We start from the raw sequence: 18,832 nt of genomic DNA on the forward strand, positions 1-18,832 counted from the left end.
TCTCAGGCTGGAATAAGTGCAGTGCCCATGGAAGGTGAAACAATATATTGCACTTGAATTTTGGATGCAGTGTATGTCACATGATAAAAGCAAAATAAACTTCCATAAAACTATCAAATCTTATCAACTATCAAATTTTCTGATCGTTTCAATTAATATACAGTACCTGGAAACATCCATTGAGATGGGGATAAAAGGACCAAATCAAAATGCATATCATCAAGGTTTCTCATAGTCATTCACATCGACGTCCCACTGGGGTGAGTTTTTCCTTGCCCTTATGTGGGCTCTGTACCGAGGATGTCGTTGTGGCTTGTGCAGCCCTTTGAGACAATTGTGATTTAGGGCTATATAAATAAACATTGATTGATTGATTGTCCCACGAGTGTATATTTGCTATGTTTGGCCATGCTGCTGTGACTAATGGACATTCATACATAAAGTTGACTTGTTACTGGCGCTACAAATAAATGATTTTTTGATATGTCAATCGGCATTTCGAAGCTTAAAGTACCATTTCATGATGCGGCATAGACATCGCTGGTGGCTCTTTTTGACAAAAGCGGCTCATTTAGACAGGAAACCCAGATTCAGTAAATGAGGAAGTCGCTACTGTATGAGAGAATATGGACGCCACAGATCAGCTTGTTTGTAGGTTTTTGTCGTGGCTTTTGTGTAGAGGAAGTATGCAGATGATGGATAACAACTGCAGGAGGAGTAAGAACAGGGACGTAGCTCGCCCAGAAATTACATAAGAGTCTCAATCAGGTCGCAATTCCATTTAGACTGCAGCCACATTTGAAAAGATCAGATTCCAATTCCGACTGCCTCCTGATGTGGCCCGAAACTGATGCAAAAAAATCAGATTTGAAGCACTGTGGCAGTCGCAGTAGATGAGCAATGATCATGAGTGTGTGCATGTACAAATGTACATACGAGTATGGGCACACTTAAAAGGACAAAGAGGGCATGCCAGTCTGCACAGACCACTAGAGAACAACTATGCCAACAAGTGTGTAGCTGCCAAATAATCCAGTGACAGCAATGCCGGCAGCAGTTTTCAAAGCGTGTATACACAAACATGCTGCCTGCAAAGAAGTGTTTTTTGCAGCCAATACTAACAGGCCTGCAGGCACCCTGAGCAAACATTTGGCCTTTAGCTCTATAAGATAAACACAAACACATTGAGAGAAAAAAAATATAAATTACAAACCAACTTGTGATAAATATTCAAGTTTTCTTAATTTAACAGCTCTTCATTCTACACCTGATTAGTGTAGTTTTCTAACTAAAAGAGTCGAGAACTTCGACATGGAGATGAGGATGTTTAGATTTGCCTTTGCATCAATTTCCTTCAATAGGTGCTTACAGTATTTCTTGGCCACCTTCAACAAATTGACAATTAATCTGGCTCTTTGTTGAGTTCACGCTAACAAATATAATAGATTTGTTCTTTGAATCAAACCAAAGCGTTACATCATACATTCGGTCCTGCTTTACTTATCCTCACTTTTGTTTGTGCAGCGTTCATATGTGTATAGTTTGTGTGTAGCAGACTTAATTTCTTGAACTGGAAAATGAGTGGCGAAAGTAATTGATTTATAGGGGTGTTCCGATTAAACTTTTTCCACTTCTATGTAATACCGATATTGGAGCTTTGGAGTGTTGACCAATACCAATATTAATACAATACGATATCAGCAGGAATCATAGTACCGATACATACTTGTATTATTTTGTAGTGTGCAATGTTAGAACAGGTCTGATTAACTGAAATTACTCAGAACAATGACAGATTTATGCTTTTAAGTGGAGAGTTAATTTGTGTTTTGATGACCCTTATGGTGACACACTAAGTTGAATGAAATGTAAATTGACACGTTTAATACTGGATACTTTCTAATATGCTTCTGCCTTGGAGACTTTGTATCTATATCTGCAACTATTATTAGATACTTATTTATATTGACACGTGGTGTTTTAGACTGCAATATTGTTTAAGATCTAGCTTATGCGCTTAGCTGTTGTGTACAGTACCATAGCTGCCACCTTGTAGTAGCCTATAACCTACCATGTTTACCTTTTATAAATGACTTTACTCAAATGCAAGAAAATATCAAACTGGTGTAGTAATTGGGGGAAATTTAGGGGCTGGTTTGCTAAAGGTCTGCATGCACTAAAACATGTCCGAACCTGATAGCACACGCAATGCTAATTTACTGTGCAAAGTGGATTGCGTCTGTTTAAAGGTGCTCTTTGCAACTTCCTCACAGTAACATTTTTCAAAGCATAAAAAATGACAAGAACACCACCGGCTAACTTATATTACCATTAGTGGTTTAACACAACACATTTGTTTGACAATTGTCTATATTTTTCACAATTACAAAGTTTATGTAATTACAATTTTTACTGGCCCGAAATAAAAAGATTGATGTTTACAGCAATCACTCACCCTGTCTTGTCAACACGTAGAGCATGCACACATACAAATGCAGTCCAAGAGAAGCAACAAAGAATTTCATGTTATTGTTATGATAGAATGTACATTCAATGACAGCTAACGCTAGCTATCCAAAATGGTATTATTAGCTAACAACACTTAAAGCAATCACGCATGCATGTGTTACGTACATACCGGATTACGTCATTACATATGAGAAGCCATAACATGGCGGGATATACAGTGTAAAATACATTGGAAAGTTGGCGCCCTCTAGGCATCTGTGTAAATAAACAAACAAAATAAGCTGTGCAATCTATTTTGCGTCGCAAAACCCTGATCTAAATAAGGTGGTCTACACCACCAATTGCACACTGTCATGTCTGTGTGATCACGTTTTGTTTAAGTTATGTTCTGCTTGGTTTTGGACTCTTTTTAGTTCCTGCTTTTCACTCCCTTGTCTTGTTTCCATGGTTACCTATTAGTTTCACCTGTTCCACGTTTGGACTCATTGTGCACTCTTGTTTGTCACCATAGCAACCCATTAGTTTTCACCTGCCCTCACGACTCACGCACCTGTCTTTAATCATGTCACTATTATTTAAACCCATTGTTGCCAGGAAGTCTCCCTGGCGACATCATACCCCTGACACTCTGCTTCACACTGTGTTTACCTTTGCGCACTTCATGCCATGTCCAAGTACCGGTAAGTTGTTTCTATTCATGCCACAGTTAGCGACTTTTGTTCATGTCCTTAGTTTTTTGCCCACGTGCAAGTATTTGTTTCATTTGTCAAATTTGTACTTCCGCCTTGTGCGCACCTTTAGTTTGTTCTTTTTGTTATAGTAAAAATAAATATGTACTCACATTCCCGTCTCGCCCGAGCCAACTTTCCGTTGCCTTCCGGAAAAACAAACACCAAGGACCAAGTCCTGACACACACACAGTGTTAGTAGATCACACGCAACACGTCCACTCATAGTACACTTAATTTTATTTTTTGCACAGGCTGTTTAGCGTGTGGTATTTGGATTTTTACTTGCTGTTTAGCTTTGCACAAGTAAAAGTGCAGCAGGACTACTTATATTGGGGATGGGTGATATGGCCTAAAATCTACCTGTATATTGCGATATATATTGCAGCCTCCTGCAATAACGATACATATCACAATATGTTATTTGGTGTACAAATGATAATAGAACCATTTCAAAATTGGTTAAAAAGGCTCCTAATTTAGCTGCTGACATAGGCAGTAAGGTTGTGAATCTTAGAACACAACACGATTTGATTAGATTCTTGGAGGTAAAAATTTGATTCAGAATCAATTCTCGATTCACAATAAATACTTTTTTTTAATCATAATCATAGAACTGGGTGCCAGTTCTATGATTAACTACATTCTTCCATAAAATACTCAGTGGCCTAGTGGTTAGAGTGTCTGCCCTGAGATGGGTAGGTTGTGGGTTCAAACCCCGGCTGAGTCATACCAAAGACTATAAAAATGGGACCCGTTGCCTCCCTGCTTGGCATTCAGCATCAAGGGTTGGATTTGGGGGTTAAATCACCAAAAATGATTCCCGGGCGCGGCACCGCTGCTGCCCACTGCTCCCCTCACCTCCCAGGGGGTGATCAAGGGGATGGGTCAAATGCAGAGGACACATTTCACCACACCTAGTGTGTGTGTGTGACAATCATTGGTACTTTACTTTAAAATAAAGAGATGTGGTAAATTTCTATATTACTTTAAAGAAAACTGTTTTTCTTTAATAAAATGCTACACATACATTGAACAAAATCAAATAAAAATAGGGCAACAAGAAAAGTATCCAACATTTCTCTTTTCCAAAATAAATCTGTGCAGCAGATATGATTTGCCTGATTGGCTGGACAGGACGGATTAAATAAATAAATAATTTTAATCGACTTTTGTTTTTAATTAACGAAGAATCGTTACGAATAAGAATCACAATTATTAGTTTCTGTTGTAACATGGTTCTATCAACACTTTGGTTTAAGTGTAATAAGCACTTATTCTTCTGCTGTTTGTTTGATACTTTACATTTTGGGCAATAATGCAAATCTGCCCCTATACCAAGTAGTTATAGGGGCAGTATTGGTCAGACAAATACTGATACCTAAAATTTTCAAGGTCATTGAATGATTCATACTTTAAATACAATTATAATCGGACAAACACACAGGATGGCTGTGTAACAATAGCAATTAAAGATTTACAATTATTTCCTATAACTGGCTCTGATTTAAATAATTAGTTTTTGCCCCTAAAGCTCTCCTGTATCTAGGGACTAATTTCCTGAGTCTGTAAAGAATAATAAAAACAACAAATGATTTCTGATCTAATCACTGTGGTATTGACCTGATACTATCGTTATGGTCAATATTTGGATCGGTCCGCTCACCTTTGTTTACATTCAAGAGTTATAGGTTGCGGTTAGCATACCTCCCACTGTGTGCAATGTAGCATGTTTAATAGGGGTGTGGGAAAAAATCGATTTGTATTCGAATCGTGATTTTCACGTTGTGCGATTCAGAATCGATTCTCATTTTTAAAAAATCGATTTGTTATTTAATTTTTTTTATTTTTTTATTTTTTTTAAATTAATCAATGCAACAAAACAATACACAGCAATACCATCACAATGCAATCCAATTCCAAAATCAAACCCGACGCAGCAACACTCAGAACTGCAATAAACAGAGCAATTGAGGAGACACAAACACGACACAGAACAAACCAAAAGTAGTGAAACTAAAATGAATATTATCAACAACAGTATCAATATTAGTTACAATTTCAACATAGCAGTGATTAAAAATCCCTCATTGACATTATCATTAGACATTTATAAAAATAAAAAAAAAAGAACAATGGTGTCACAGTGGCTTACACTTGCATCGCATCTCATAAGCTTGACAACACACTGTGTCCAATATTTTCACAAAGATAAAATAAGTCATATTTTTGGTTCATTTAATAGTTAAAATAAATTTACATTATTGCAATCAGTTGATAAAACATTGTCCTTTACAATTATAAAAGCTTTTTACAAAAATCTACTAGTCTGCTTGCATGTCAGCAGACTGGGGTAGATCCTGCTGAAATCCTATGTATTGAATGAATAGAGAATCGTTTTGAATCGGGAAAAAATAGTTTTTGAATCGAGAATCGTGTTGAATTGAAAAAAAAAAAATCGATTTTGAATCTAATCGTGACCCCAAGAATCGATATTGAATCGAATCGTGGGACACCCAAAGATTCACAGCCCTAATGTTGAACTATTCCTTGTTCCTAGGGATGATATGAGTGAAACTTTATTTAGTTTTTGCCACCATGGAGGTTAAGGATTACTGACTTTGACGTGGCTTGCACAGTGGAGGGACATTAGCCGCTAGCAAGAATGCTACAGTGTGAGGATGCGTTAGTTTGCTAGAATGTGTCAACATACATTATCACAATATAACGATAGTATTAAAAGCTCTGTCGTTGGGAAAAATGTATATCATTTATAATCGTATATATTCTATATCGCACAACCCTATCTTGTATTAGATTTTAGATGCAAGTCGATACCATCCTATACTTGTTTTTTGGTTATTTTGGACTGATGTCAATATTGAATCGGTACACCCCTACTGATTTCCATAACATATGCTCTTCCTTAACACTTATTGTATGTATGTTTTTAACTGCTTATGTGTTATAGTCTCCCCTGTGATGTGAGAATTGCAAACAAATCAATGAAGATTTACCAGGAAATACGACACTGATGCATTAATTGTGTTAAAACCGTGAGGTGTTGCATGCTGATCAATGGGCTAATTTGGTAATTAGGACATACAGAATGGCAGATGGATGGACCGACTGGATTTTTGGTTCATAACTTGCATGTTGCACAGACAGAAGTAGGGTCTTGTAACTATGAAATTCTTCCTAAGCCCACATTACTTTGCGTTGCTCTGGCATTTTGATATTTTCTAGTTCATCTCAGAAGACAAAATGCTTATTTTTCAGGTCAAGTCAGGGTTTCTAACCCAACCTGAAGACGTTTACTGTCCAGCAATGAGAGGAGTGTAAAAGACTTATGTGCCAAGATTCGTTCTTCTCAGTCCTTTGGAAGTAGATCAGGGGAAATTATTGCTGAAACCTATCGAAACTTTAGATTGTCTTTTATTGACTTCAACTTTACACACGATTTATAAAACTACTGGTGCCAGGTGTAACACTAAAATAGAAGCATCTTCCATGAATTATTTTCAAAGCATCTGTATTCTATTAGGTTTTTGCTCGTCACAGTTGCAATAAAAATCTTCAAAAATCTTCATAATTGTTGGAAGGCTCAAAAAGGCTCGTAATTACATTGCGGAGGAAATAGAAACTGAGGAGGTTATTGAGTTCCTTCCTGAAATCTCATGGATGTTTCTACCAAATAAAACACACAAACACCTTTCAGTTGACACATTAGATAATGCTCCCTTCCAAGCACACTTCCTCTGCCTGGAATACTGTAATTGCTGCATGCCGGTGAGTTATACCATTCATTAAATCTTCTAAATATCTGACACAGCATCACTTTGAAAGGCTTAATTTCTATGCAGTCACAGCACTTAATTCTGTTCCTACTCCATGGAGAGCTGCAGAATATGCTCGTGTTCTCAAAGGCATGACCCAAATAGATAAGTAGTAAATGAACAGGAGCCTTTCTTTCAAAATGCAGAGCTGGGAGTAGAGAAAGGTGGGAAGGTGATGAAATTGGAACAGTGTTGAGAGTGATGATGAGGGAAGGCGACATTGATATTCTGACTAACTTGCCAAACCAGATATTCCCCATATTCCTAAATACCAGCCACTAAATTGTTTGGGGGTATAACCGGGCTATGTGGTGTGTCTAAAGATTTGCCCATGTAGACAGCTCACCTGAAGGGAACTGCTCACATTCGGAGCCACAGGAGGTCAATAAAGATTATTCTACATGAAAAATATAAGATCCCCACAAAAACTTTAAATTATTAAAATTATCTTTGTGTAAATTCCTCTGTGTACCCTCACAAACAGCACAATAACATGCAACTTATTACACTAACCTTTTGAGTTAGCCAATACAAATATACTATAATGACTGAGTGCAAACTAGCAACAAAAAAGTAAACTTTTATTACTGACAGACAAGATGATAATAGTAACAATCCCTCTTCACAAATGACCAGTCTTTTCCAAAAGTGACTTCATAAAGGGTTGAGGATTTGGCATATGGGATTAATGTGACTCCACAGGCCACAGTGCAGGTGTGTTAGCCAGATCGCGCGCACGCACGTGATTCACGCACAAACACACCAACACACACAAAACAATAACAACCGCATGATCTGCCACTTGTGAATGACTGGGATGTATTCCTGCACTCCTTTTGAAACAGTGTGCCCTCGGTGTTTACATGTCAATTATAGATGTTGTGCACAACTGTTTGAATATATTTTTTCTGTGTTTTGAAATAAAAAAAATTAATTAAATAGCATATTACAAAAGCACAAGGAAACTATTGCATTGAGTGCAATAACAACCCAATAATATATATTTTCTAGTAAATAATGAATGCAGAATATTACACACACATCACATCCCATCCACAAAGTGTATTTTATTCTTCAATATGCCCTTAGAATTACAGGCTATTTTCAGGGCTGTCAAAAGATTCAAATATTTAAACGCAATTAATTGCATTTTGTGCATAGTTACTTTGTAATTAGTTGCGATAATCGCAGATATATATATACGTTTTTATCTTCAATAAGTGCTCATTTTTATTTTTTTATTACTATCAACGTTTGACTGGCAATTTGTTTAATTTATGCAAATATTTTAGTGTTAAACATTTTGCTTTAAAAAAAAGCTTAACACAAAATGGACATAAACACTCTTTTACTGTCAGTAAAAAAAGACCTGAGTATGCTGGTGTCATGCCAGATTTTGTATCAGCGACAGAATTTGCATCCCTTGTTGCTAAAACGCTTGCATTCAGACGGGTGGAGCTGCACGACCAGCTCAGCAAATTAATAACTGAAAATGTGAATTGTTACAATCATGCTTCAATTGTCAAAGATGTTTGGTCATGCAATTAATCTGTGATTGAAAAAATTGTGTCAAAGGAAATTTTCATTAACTCGTTATCGCATTAACTTTGACAGGCCAAGGTATTTCATTGTTTCTTGAACTTTTTTTCTGTCCTTGACAACGTGGTGTCATTCTGAATGTTCAACGTTCTTATCACTGTGCTGTTAAACACCCAGATTATGTACCATGTCTATGTGCAACTGTGTGTGTTTAACAGGTGTAGAACCACACGCCTTTGGGTCAACACTATTTTGTGTACATTGTCAAGTCTGTATGTAGGGTGTAGACTCACTTTATTTGAGTTTGACTTTGAAGAATAGATTAACAAGTCAGCTGCCCGCAGACATGAGTTATATGGGAACACATATACACATACTGTATAAAGGCAGCACTTTAATTTGACTCACATGAAGCTCAAGGTTATCAATACTTTACTAGTGTATGGGATTATGCATCAGCGGTGTGGTCAACATACCGTCACTTTCTCTAAATCAGCTTCTGAAGAGGTGGGAGAGAGGGGGCTGATGGGACTGAGGGAAGGAGAGCTTCCAACACTGGAGACGTACTCAGGATCAGGAACATACAAAACCTGCAAACAATACATGTCTGTGTTTACACAGACGTTGCCTTTGCGCAAACACGCATGTGCACCTCATGTGCATGCATGCACAAGGGAAGATTGGGGAGGACATACTGTATGCGTATATAAACATTGCCTAACTACTGTATATGTATTACAAGTTGGTAATCAGTACGAACACATTTGAATTTAAATAGATGAACTGGAATGTGTCAACACGGCTCATACACTACTAAATGTGTGATTAATATTAGTTGAAAAGGGAAGTGTAAATATAAAATAAAGATTAGACAAAGAAATAGAAACAAAGCAAAACGAAAAAGTTTGTATAGGATTTAATATACTGTACATGGCATACTAATAAAACTGCACAAAAAATGTGCCTCCCAATTCACACTAACATGCGATTTTAAGGCTAAATAGGGGGGGAAAAAACTGTTGCATCAAAAACTAACGCTGCCATTTCACAAAAGGACTCAGGCTCAGACTCAGACATGACAGCCGACACATCCTCCTTACTTTCTCCATCGCTCAGCGAGCCTCGCCGGCAAGGGCAGCAGTATTAACTTGCCCTGGCAGATTTGCTGTTAGGGATGGGCAATATGGCCTACAATCTATACCGCGATATATATTGCAGCCTTCTGAGACAACTATATATCCATCATGATATGATATTGGTTATGTAAATGATAAAAACAGGCTACAAAAGGCTCCTAATTTGGCTGCTGATGTACACGGTAACATATTGCATAATTTACAGTTGTATTATTTTCTCAAAACTAATATTAATCTACTAGCTAATTTATTATTCATATCTGCTTACTTTCTGTTGTAACATGGTTCTAGCTACACTTCTGTTGAAATGTTTTAAGCACTTATTATTATTATTATTATTATTTTGGGCTATACTACAAATGTGGGTATTGACCCAATACCAAGTACCGTATTTTCCGAGTATAAGTCGCACCGGAGTATAAGTTGCACCTGCCGAAAATGCATAATAAAGAAGGAAAAAAACATATATAAATCGCACTGGAGCCCGGCCAAACTATGAAAAAAACTGCGACTTATAGTCCGAAAAATACGGAACTTAGAATTTTTAAAGTCATTGAATGATTGAAGTTTTGATTACAATTACAATTAGACAAAAACACAAGATGGCAGTGTAACAATATCATTTAAATATTTAATTTTTTTTTTTTTACTATTGGCTCTGATTTAAATCCTTTGGTTTTTGCCCTTAAGCCCTACATTGTCCAGTGACTTTTTTTTCTAAGTTTGTAAACAATAAGAAACATGTCAATAAATTTTTTTAATAATAAAAAATATCGATGCACAATGCAACTACTGTAGTAGCATCGCCAATATACTGATACTATACTTGCTATCGTTACTGTTGATATTTGTATCAATCTGCCGACCTTTGTTTACATTCAGAGCTCTAGCTTGCGGTTAGCATATCCTCTTTAGGTGTGTCGTATAGCATGTTTAGCTATTCCTCGTACTCCAGGGATAATTGATATTTGTAAAAAAAACAGTTTATTTGGCACCATGATGGAGATAATTACTAACTTGGAAGTGGCTTTGCACTGTGTAGGGACATTAGCTGCTGGCGAGGTGCGCTGAGGACGCATTTGTTTGCTTATCGCGCTCAAATTTTAATCAGCATGCTTACGGGTGTAACGGAAAACGGTATATTGAAAAACTGCGGTAAAATTCCAGGCGGTTAATTATACTGTTGAAATTTTTAATTACCGAAAACCTGTCATTTAATTATGCATTTTAGAAACTTTCTGGAAACAGAGTCGCAGCAGCGCCGGCGCCTGCGCACTCATGCCGTTTGGCTTTAAAAAACATAGCGGCATCTACACGACCTTGCTCCGGAGATTTTCCCTAGTAAACGAAGTCGATCGCTTTGTTTTACTTCATTTCACTTGCTTCCACTTCCGTGGAGTCTCCGCATGTGTTGTAGAGCGCACTTCTGTTATTAGATGGCGACATGTGTGGACAATATTGAAGACAGACAAATTTGTGGCACACAAAAATGAACATCGGGGAAGAAAAATATTTGATGTTGCAGTTTCATTTTGAAAGTGCAACACATCATCCTTCACTCAGTTGCTGTGACCGAGAGTAACCATGCAGCAGGCGATGTGTAGGAAAGTTGCTACAACTTGTTTATAAAGTCTTTCCGTTTTTTCACTGGGATGGTTACCGGTACTTATTCTTTGTTTAACTGCTAACTTAGTTGGCGTTACAATAACATCAATACCCACTAAAATGTTTTGGCATCTCATCGAAAGGGCTGAGTTGTCAGTAAGGCACCAAGAGTGTGTATTAGATTGGTTTATTTTTGTTGGCCCAACTGTTGCACTGAACCACAGGGTGTTGTTGGAGAAGAACAAAGCTTGTTAATTTGACTTTACCTTCATTGGCCAAACTGCTTTGTGTTTTATATAGATATCAAAAAGTAAACATGTTTTTTTTACATCACATGTAGGTTTTTTCCGTTTCACAAAGTTATTACTTTAAAAACTATTCATGGGACATAGCATTTTGTTAATGTTTTATGATGTATAGTTAATTCCTATACGACATATTTCTGCTTAAACTCTTAATGGATATGTCCCGATACATGTATATACATGTACATACTTAATGGATATGTCCCGATACATGTATATACATGTACATACATTTAGTATATGTAAATGTACATAAATTTAAAAAAATACCTCTCTCTATTAAAATGTAAAAATAGAGATAAAAGCATCATGTAATGAGGAAAAGCTGACAAGTTGATACTATTGATGAACAAAAAAACAAACATTTGTCTAACTATATGGATAACGTTTATCGAAAGCCTATTTATTAGACATTACAAATTACATGAAAGCGTCGCATTCACACCCCAACACTGTTTGACCTAACATAATGAATAATCGTGATTTCAATATTGATAAAAAAAAAATTTGATTATTATTTTGCCATAACCCTGTAGCTCTATGTTAAGACTAGATCTCATTCATGAACACTATTTTTATCTATATGGACAAAAAGTACAGTTACGTCTAATGGCCGTCAGGTGCCATCTTGCAAAATTCTTACATTTGATCATATTTTATGTCCATAAGATGCTATGTTGCACAATTTTCACATGTATTTTTATTTATCTGTTACTATTTAGTTTTTGCCATATTTCTTTGTTTACATTGCTTTTGTTGCTTTCATATGCACTTTCAATTTCTACTTGAGGTATATGAAACAGTATTCTTATCAACAACAATGTTTATTCTACAAAGGAAATAATTTTGAATGTGTTAGGTTTTTTTTAATTTTAAACTTGGTATAAGTACTTTTTAAATTTTTTTAGCACATTTAAAAATACCTCGATAATAATGATAACCGTGATGATTTTGGTCACAATAACCGTGATAAGAAATGTTCATACCGTGTCATCCCTAAGCATGCATTATCACAATTAAAAAATAGTATTAAATGCTCTATCGTCGGCCATATGTATATCATTTGCAGTGCATTTGGAAAGTATTCACAGCACTTCACTTTTTACAAATGTTATTATGTTACAGCCTTATTCTAAAATGGAGTAAAATAATTTTTGTTCTCAAAATCATACAGACAATATCCCTTAATGACAATATGAACATTTTTTTTTTTAATGTTTGCAAATGTATTAGAAATAAATAAAAAACCATGTACGTAAGTATTCATAGCCTTTCCTCAATACTTTATTGATGCACCTTTGGCAGCAATTACAGCCTAAAGTCATTTTGAATACGATGCCACAAGTTTGGCAGACCTATCTTTGGGCAGTTTCGCCTATTCCTCTTCTTAGCACCTCTCAAGCTCCATTGAGTTGGATGGGAAGCGTTGGTTTTCATCCAGGATGTCTCTGTAAATTGCTGCATTCATCTTTCCTTCTACTCTGAAGAGTCTCCTAGTTCCTGCCGCTGAAAACCATCCCCACAGCATGATGCTGCCACCACCATGTTTCACTGTAGGGATGGTATGGGCCTGGTGATGAAGGGTGCCTGGTTTCCTCCAAACATGACGCCTGGCATTCACGCCAAAGAGTACAATCTTTGTGTCATCAGACTAGAGAATTTTGTTTCTCATGGTCTGAGAGTCTTTCAGGTGCATTTTGGCAAACTTTTTACTAAGAAATTGATTCCGTCTGGCCACTATACCATATAGGCCTGATTGGTGGTTTGCTGCAGAAATGGTTTTCCTTCTGGAAGGTTCTCCTCTCTCCCCGGAGGAACGCTGTAGCTATGACAGAGTGACCCATAAAGTTTTTGGTCACCTCCTTGACTAGACGAAAATGAATGCAGCAATGTACAGAGATATCCTGGATGAAAACCAATGCTTCCCATCTAACCTGATGGAGCTTGAGAGGTGCTGCAAAGAGGAATGGGTAAAGAGGAATGCCCAAAGATAGGTTTGCCATACTTGTGGTGTCGTATTCAAAAAGACTTAAAGCTGTAATTGCTGCCAAAGACACATGAACAAAGCACTGAGCAAATGCTGTGAACACTTGTTAATTTTTTTAATTTTTAATACATTTGCCAATTTAAAGAAAAAAACCTTTTCACATTGTCATTATGAGGTAATATTTGTAGAATTTGGAGAACAAAAATGAATATATTCCATTTCGGAATAAGGCTGTAACAACAAAATGTGGAAAAAGTGAAGCGCTGTGAATACTTCCTGGATGTTTGTATATCCTCTATATCGCGTAAGATTATGATTAATCAATTGACTTTTCTTTTGACTTGTCCTTTATTATGTGCATGAATGTATTGTGGGGTGATCATGCGTGCCACTTTTTTTTTAATGTGATGGATTATTTTTTCTCTTTAATTGCATTAAAACATTCCTCATTGTACTCCCGGAAACTGCCATAATATCAGCAGAAAGACTGTTGGAGGATTTGTCTTTTTAAACGCAGAACAAGACAATGACAAGTCTAATAATACTAAAAAATAGTGTGATTTCTTAAAAAAATTTTTTATTAAGAACAACCTTGGCCGAAGGTAAACCAAATAGCTGTTTGGGTATGAGAAAGGGAACTATATATTATTGGCTAAAACAGGGAACATTCTGCTAATCTGGCTTCCTTCTTTTTTATATTGTCATGTACTAGTTGTATACTATGAGTAGGCAAAGATGCACAACATAAGGCCTGTTTTATTGTGAATAGCTTTAGTATGTGTAGCGTGCACCCTGACTACTTTACTACTCACAAACAAATGGTGGGCTAAAGGTGAGTGAAAAGTGTGAATTGAGTTGGACGCTGTATCGATCCGTTGTGGTGAAGAAGGAGCTGAGCCGGAAGGCAAAGCTCTCAATTTACCGGTCGATCTACGTTCCCATCCTCACCTATGGTCATGAGCTGTGGGTTATGACCGAAAGGACAAGATCACGGGTTTCCTCCGCCGGGTGGCAGGGCTCTCCCTTCGAGATAGGGTGAGAAGCTCTGTCATCCGGAAGGAGCTCAAAGTAAAGCCGCTGCTCCTCCACATCAAGAGGAGCCAGATGAGGTGGTTCGGGCATCTGGTCAGAATGCCACCCGAACGCCTCCCTAGGGAGGTGTTTAGGGCACGTCCGACCGGTAGGAGGCCACGGGGAAGACCCAGGACACGTTGGGAAGACTATGTCTCCCGGCTGGCCTGGGAACGCCTCTGGATCCCCCGGGAAGAGCTGGACGAAGTGGCTGGGGAGAGGTAAGTCTGGGCTTCCCTGCTTAGGCTGCTGCCCCCGCGACCCCACCTCGGATAAGCGGAAGAAGATGGATGGATGGAGTTGGGATATTATGAAATCGGGCAGTGAGTGAATGGCCGCGATCGCAATTCTGATGCAAGACAGTGATGAAAGGATGGTTCACGTTATATTTGTGAAGGCGTGCACGGCGTGTTCACACCTGGCCAGGCACAACTGCCCTGGAGAATAGCTTGTTCAGCTGAACCAGCTCGTTGGGTGTGGTGTCAAACTTGAGAGCAATGCTGTTCAATGTGTCCCGTAATTCCACCTGGACCAAGAGAAAGGACAGAAAATCACATGAAATCCTTTTTTTTTTTAGGGCATTTCCATAAAGGTCTGAGTTTGGAAAGCAAAAGGAAAGACAATTATTACTTTGAAAATGGCTTGTTCTATTTTCTTGCTTGAGTTTGCAAAGTTATGCAAATTGAGATTGTTGACCGGGAAAAAGGTTCTCATGGGATGCACAGCTACTGGCAAAAATATGAAGCGACATAAATGTCAGCAGCAATCTTGTGTTATGTTTTTAACCATAAGGCATTGTCAGTGAGATAAAAAAACAACAACAAAAAAACATAAGGGTTACAGAATTATACATTCAAAAGCATTTACTTAAAATAATGTGTATTGCGTGTTTTATGTGCTGGATTTATGTGTGTCCTTCTGTGCTTACATGGACTCTATGGGTACAGCTTCCTCACACAATTCAAAAACATGTATAAGTGTGTGTGTCTATCCCAGCAACACAATAGATTTATCAGCCTTCAAATACATGGGCCAGCCATGTACGATATGCCCTAATAAAACCAAATACTCTAAGTAACAAAAATCTATGAAAATACATACACAATGCATATAATAAGCCAAAGCTGAAAAAAAAGTTACAGGATTGGTTGCCTTCGGAGAAGCAGCATCTCACTTTTTGGTATCAGTGATTTGGACATGGTAGGTAAGTTGTATTTATAGCGAGTATAGTATCACTGTGTACTTTATCTCAATTTAGTTATTATATAGAGAGATCAGCTGTTGCACCCTGCAGAGTGACCCAGGTGCATTTACATGTCCCCACCAGTTAACAGGCAGACAGCAGAGAGGTGCTTGCCTGAACCAGTGAAGCTTCTAACATGCCCAGTGGGAGGTTCTACTCTCCAAATGAGGATGACAACCATGTCTGTGTGAGAAATATTGTATAAATAAAATAAAAAAAGCTCAAGGGAAAGAAACCATCAGAAGCAGACAGGCAGAGCAATGCATAATCAGAGCAGGTTACTGGCAATTTGTTTGTAACAGTCATGTACATGTGTTTTGCCGTTTAGTGATTGAGTACGTGCATGGTGCATGGGAACTTCAACATACTAGTCATGACTGATTGTTGCCAGACATTTATTCTTGGACAAACACACACAAACAGACTGTATAGTCGGTCACAGGACGATGGCTAACCAGAGGGGAACCACGAGAGACAAGCTGGAACATTAGTGACGCAGATTCATTGGACTGTCACACATGAAGCGGTTGGGGATCATGTCTACGCCTGTCCTAAGAGACACATTAAATTCAATATTGACACGGTGGAGGAGCACACATCCCAGTCAGAGGTCAGGAGCTATTTTGGTTCCAATTTGGTTTCATATATTGATGTGGCTCTGGGTGATAAAGTGCCAATTATAATAAAAAAAGTACTAGATACTGGGTCTTTGCAGAAGGAACACTTTTCTTGTCTACATATCACATTTTATATGAGGATTTGGGGGACCATAACTTATGAATGAGTTTAAATAAACTAAAAATGGTTCCAATCATGTCAAGAAGCATGATATGAGAACGAAACATATTAGATAAGTTTACAAGGAAAAAAATTTCCTTTTCCATAGATTGAGCCTACTAGAATAATTATAGGGAACCTATGACAAATGTAGTCTTTTCAAACTTATGAATTTTGTTATGTTGTTGAATATGCGTGTTAAAAGATGACAAAGCTTAAAACAATAAGGTTCTTGCATCGCTTGTACATGGTTTTGGATGACTCTGTTTGCGGGCGTTTTGTAGTCTGGCTACGTCAACACGTCAGTAGACAATAAAGGGGTAATATTAGGCAAAACCAACTTTTCTTACCTGTTGGTACCTGTCTTTCTGTATTTGGGATTCCAACAATTTCAATTCAAACCACAGAGGCATGGCGGAGATATTTAAAAAACAAATTGGAGACTTCAGTGACATATTTTGCCTTGGTTACGTCAGTGGATACCTCTATATATGGTAGTGGTTTACCTGATGAGCTTTGTGTGAGTCTGCAATTTTTTATCAATTGCAGTCCAAAGGTTTCTTATTTCTCTCTATCATCTTGTTGTGGGACAGACTGGCTCGTACATGCATATGCATCCTTCACTGTAGCGTACAGTTTTAACTTATATCTGTCAGTAGACTCGATATGGAAGCGCTTAAAACGACAACATGGCTGACGGGAAGAAGACAGTCAGACAGACAGGGGCTTGGACTGGAGGTGGGTTTTGGCACTTAATTTAAGACCGTTGACAAAATGGCGTCTTTCGAAAAGACAGTCAGAAAGCGGCTTGAAAACAGTCTGTAAAACAACATCGATGAAAGCATCACCATTAGATGTTATTTAGATCACAAGAAAGTGTTTTAAATGTAGAAAAAATATATATAATATGACCCCTTTAAGTAAAGCTCTCAGCCAGAGGTGGAGGAGCGCCTCCCCTTTTGCTTCAGGCTATGAGGAAAAACACAAAAAAGGTAGGATAAAGTATTATTTTAATCTAATTTGCATGCACATAACACAGACGTGCAACATACAGCAACATGTAGGTTTGATAAAAGCAGCTTTTTTATGCAGAATCTAAATCGATCGACGAGTGTGCAGGTGAATCTGTATAATGTTTACGAAGTTTATTTTAGACAGTGTCTGGGAAAAAAATGCGCAGATGACTTTAAGACATAAATTTAAAGAATGTACATTTTCAAAAGATAACTGATGATACTTTTGGAGACGGTGGGACATGGTTCAATTTGCAACCTGGGAACACCTCCAAAATCAAACATCTTGCAGACAGACTCGAAAACGGGGTTTATAAGTGAATGTGGAGCGAAATGTACACAAAATGTACACAAAAGCATATCCACTACATATTATTCAGACCACAAGGAAGTGTTTTAAATTATCATAAATCATAATAAGTCCCCTTTGAATTGCATGAATAACATTTTTATTTAACTGCTCAATGCAGCATCTTGCAATCAAAAATTTGTAATTCCCCCTATATATTTAAGCAAATAAATTAATTTCAAGAAAAAGGTGCAGTAAGAAACTGCCAAGGCGCAACCATGTAATTACATTCTGTCATGTAAATAAGACAAATAACATGAAGCTAAGTAAAATAAACATTGACATTTATCTACTCCTACATCCACCAAAATACATACTTAAAAATGATCAAAAAGAAATACAACTTTTTGTGGATTATGGAATATGTAATACAACATGTCTATGAAATAGTGACACAAACAGCAAATAAAGATTACATCTGTGCACTTAGTAAAAAAACTGAAATTTTGGGTTTTCTTTTCAAGGACAAACGTGTCTTTTAGTGAGGTTAATAAAGGGCTACCGATCAGCAGGGTGCCTACAGTGTCCAAGTGTTTCATCTAGGCAGCTTCAACACAGCATCGATTCCATTCTCCCTCGGCTCATCCATGAACTGTTTATTTTTAGCTTTACTGCTTCTTTGTGCACAGCACAAGATTAATGCAAACCTAAGTTAACCCTTAAAGGACATTTAAAATTGGTTTACTAGTATATTGTTTCAAACAAATCTCTGGTGTCCGGTTAAGTCATAATGGGGAGGTAAAAAATCAATAGGTGGGGCAATTAGTCTTTCCA

The 18,832-nt window shown here is 37.4% G+C and overlaps 1 protein-coding gene across 6 annotated transcripts in view; it reads right to left on the reverse strand.

Moving 5' to 3' along the window:
- oxr1a (oxidation resistance 1a) overlaps window positions 1–18,832 on the reverse strand; it is a 321,181-nt gene that overhangs the window by 46,700 nt on the left and 255,649 nt on the right. For 3 of the 6 annotated variants that reach the window (XM_061949075.2, XM_061949061.2, XM_061949069.2), the window contains 2 exons: window positions 15,095–15,202; window positions 9,049–9,162 (listed from right to left, as the gene is read on the reverse strand). The exons of 2 other annotated variants lie outside the window; for them this stretch is intronic. In XM_061949075.2, coding sequence (XP_061805059.1) covers window positions 9,049–9,162; window positions 15,095–15,202 — 222 coding nt within the window. The remainder of the gene's footprint in view (window positions 1–9,048; window positions 9,163–15,094; window positions 15,203–18,832) is intronic. One more of the 6 variants, XM_061949083.2, reaches the window with a different exon arrangement.

Source organism: Nerophis lumbriciformis, linkage group LG04 (genome assembly GCF_033978685.3).
Source record: "Nerophis lumbriciformis linkage group LG04, RoL_Nlum_v2.1, whole genome shotgun sequence".
NCBI lineage: Eukaryota > Metazoa > Chordata > Actinopteri > Syngnathiformes > Syngnathidae > Nerophis > Nerophis lumbriciformis.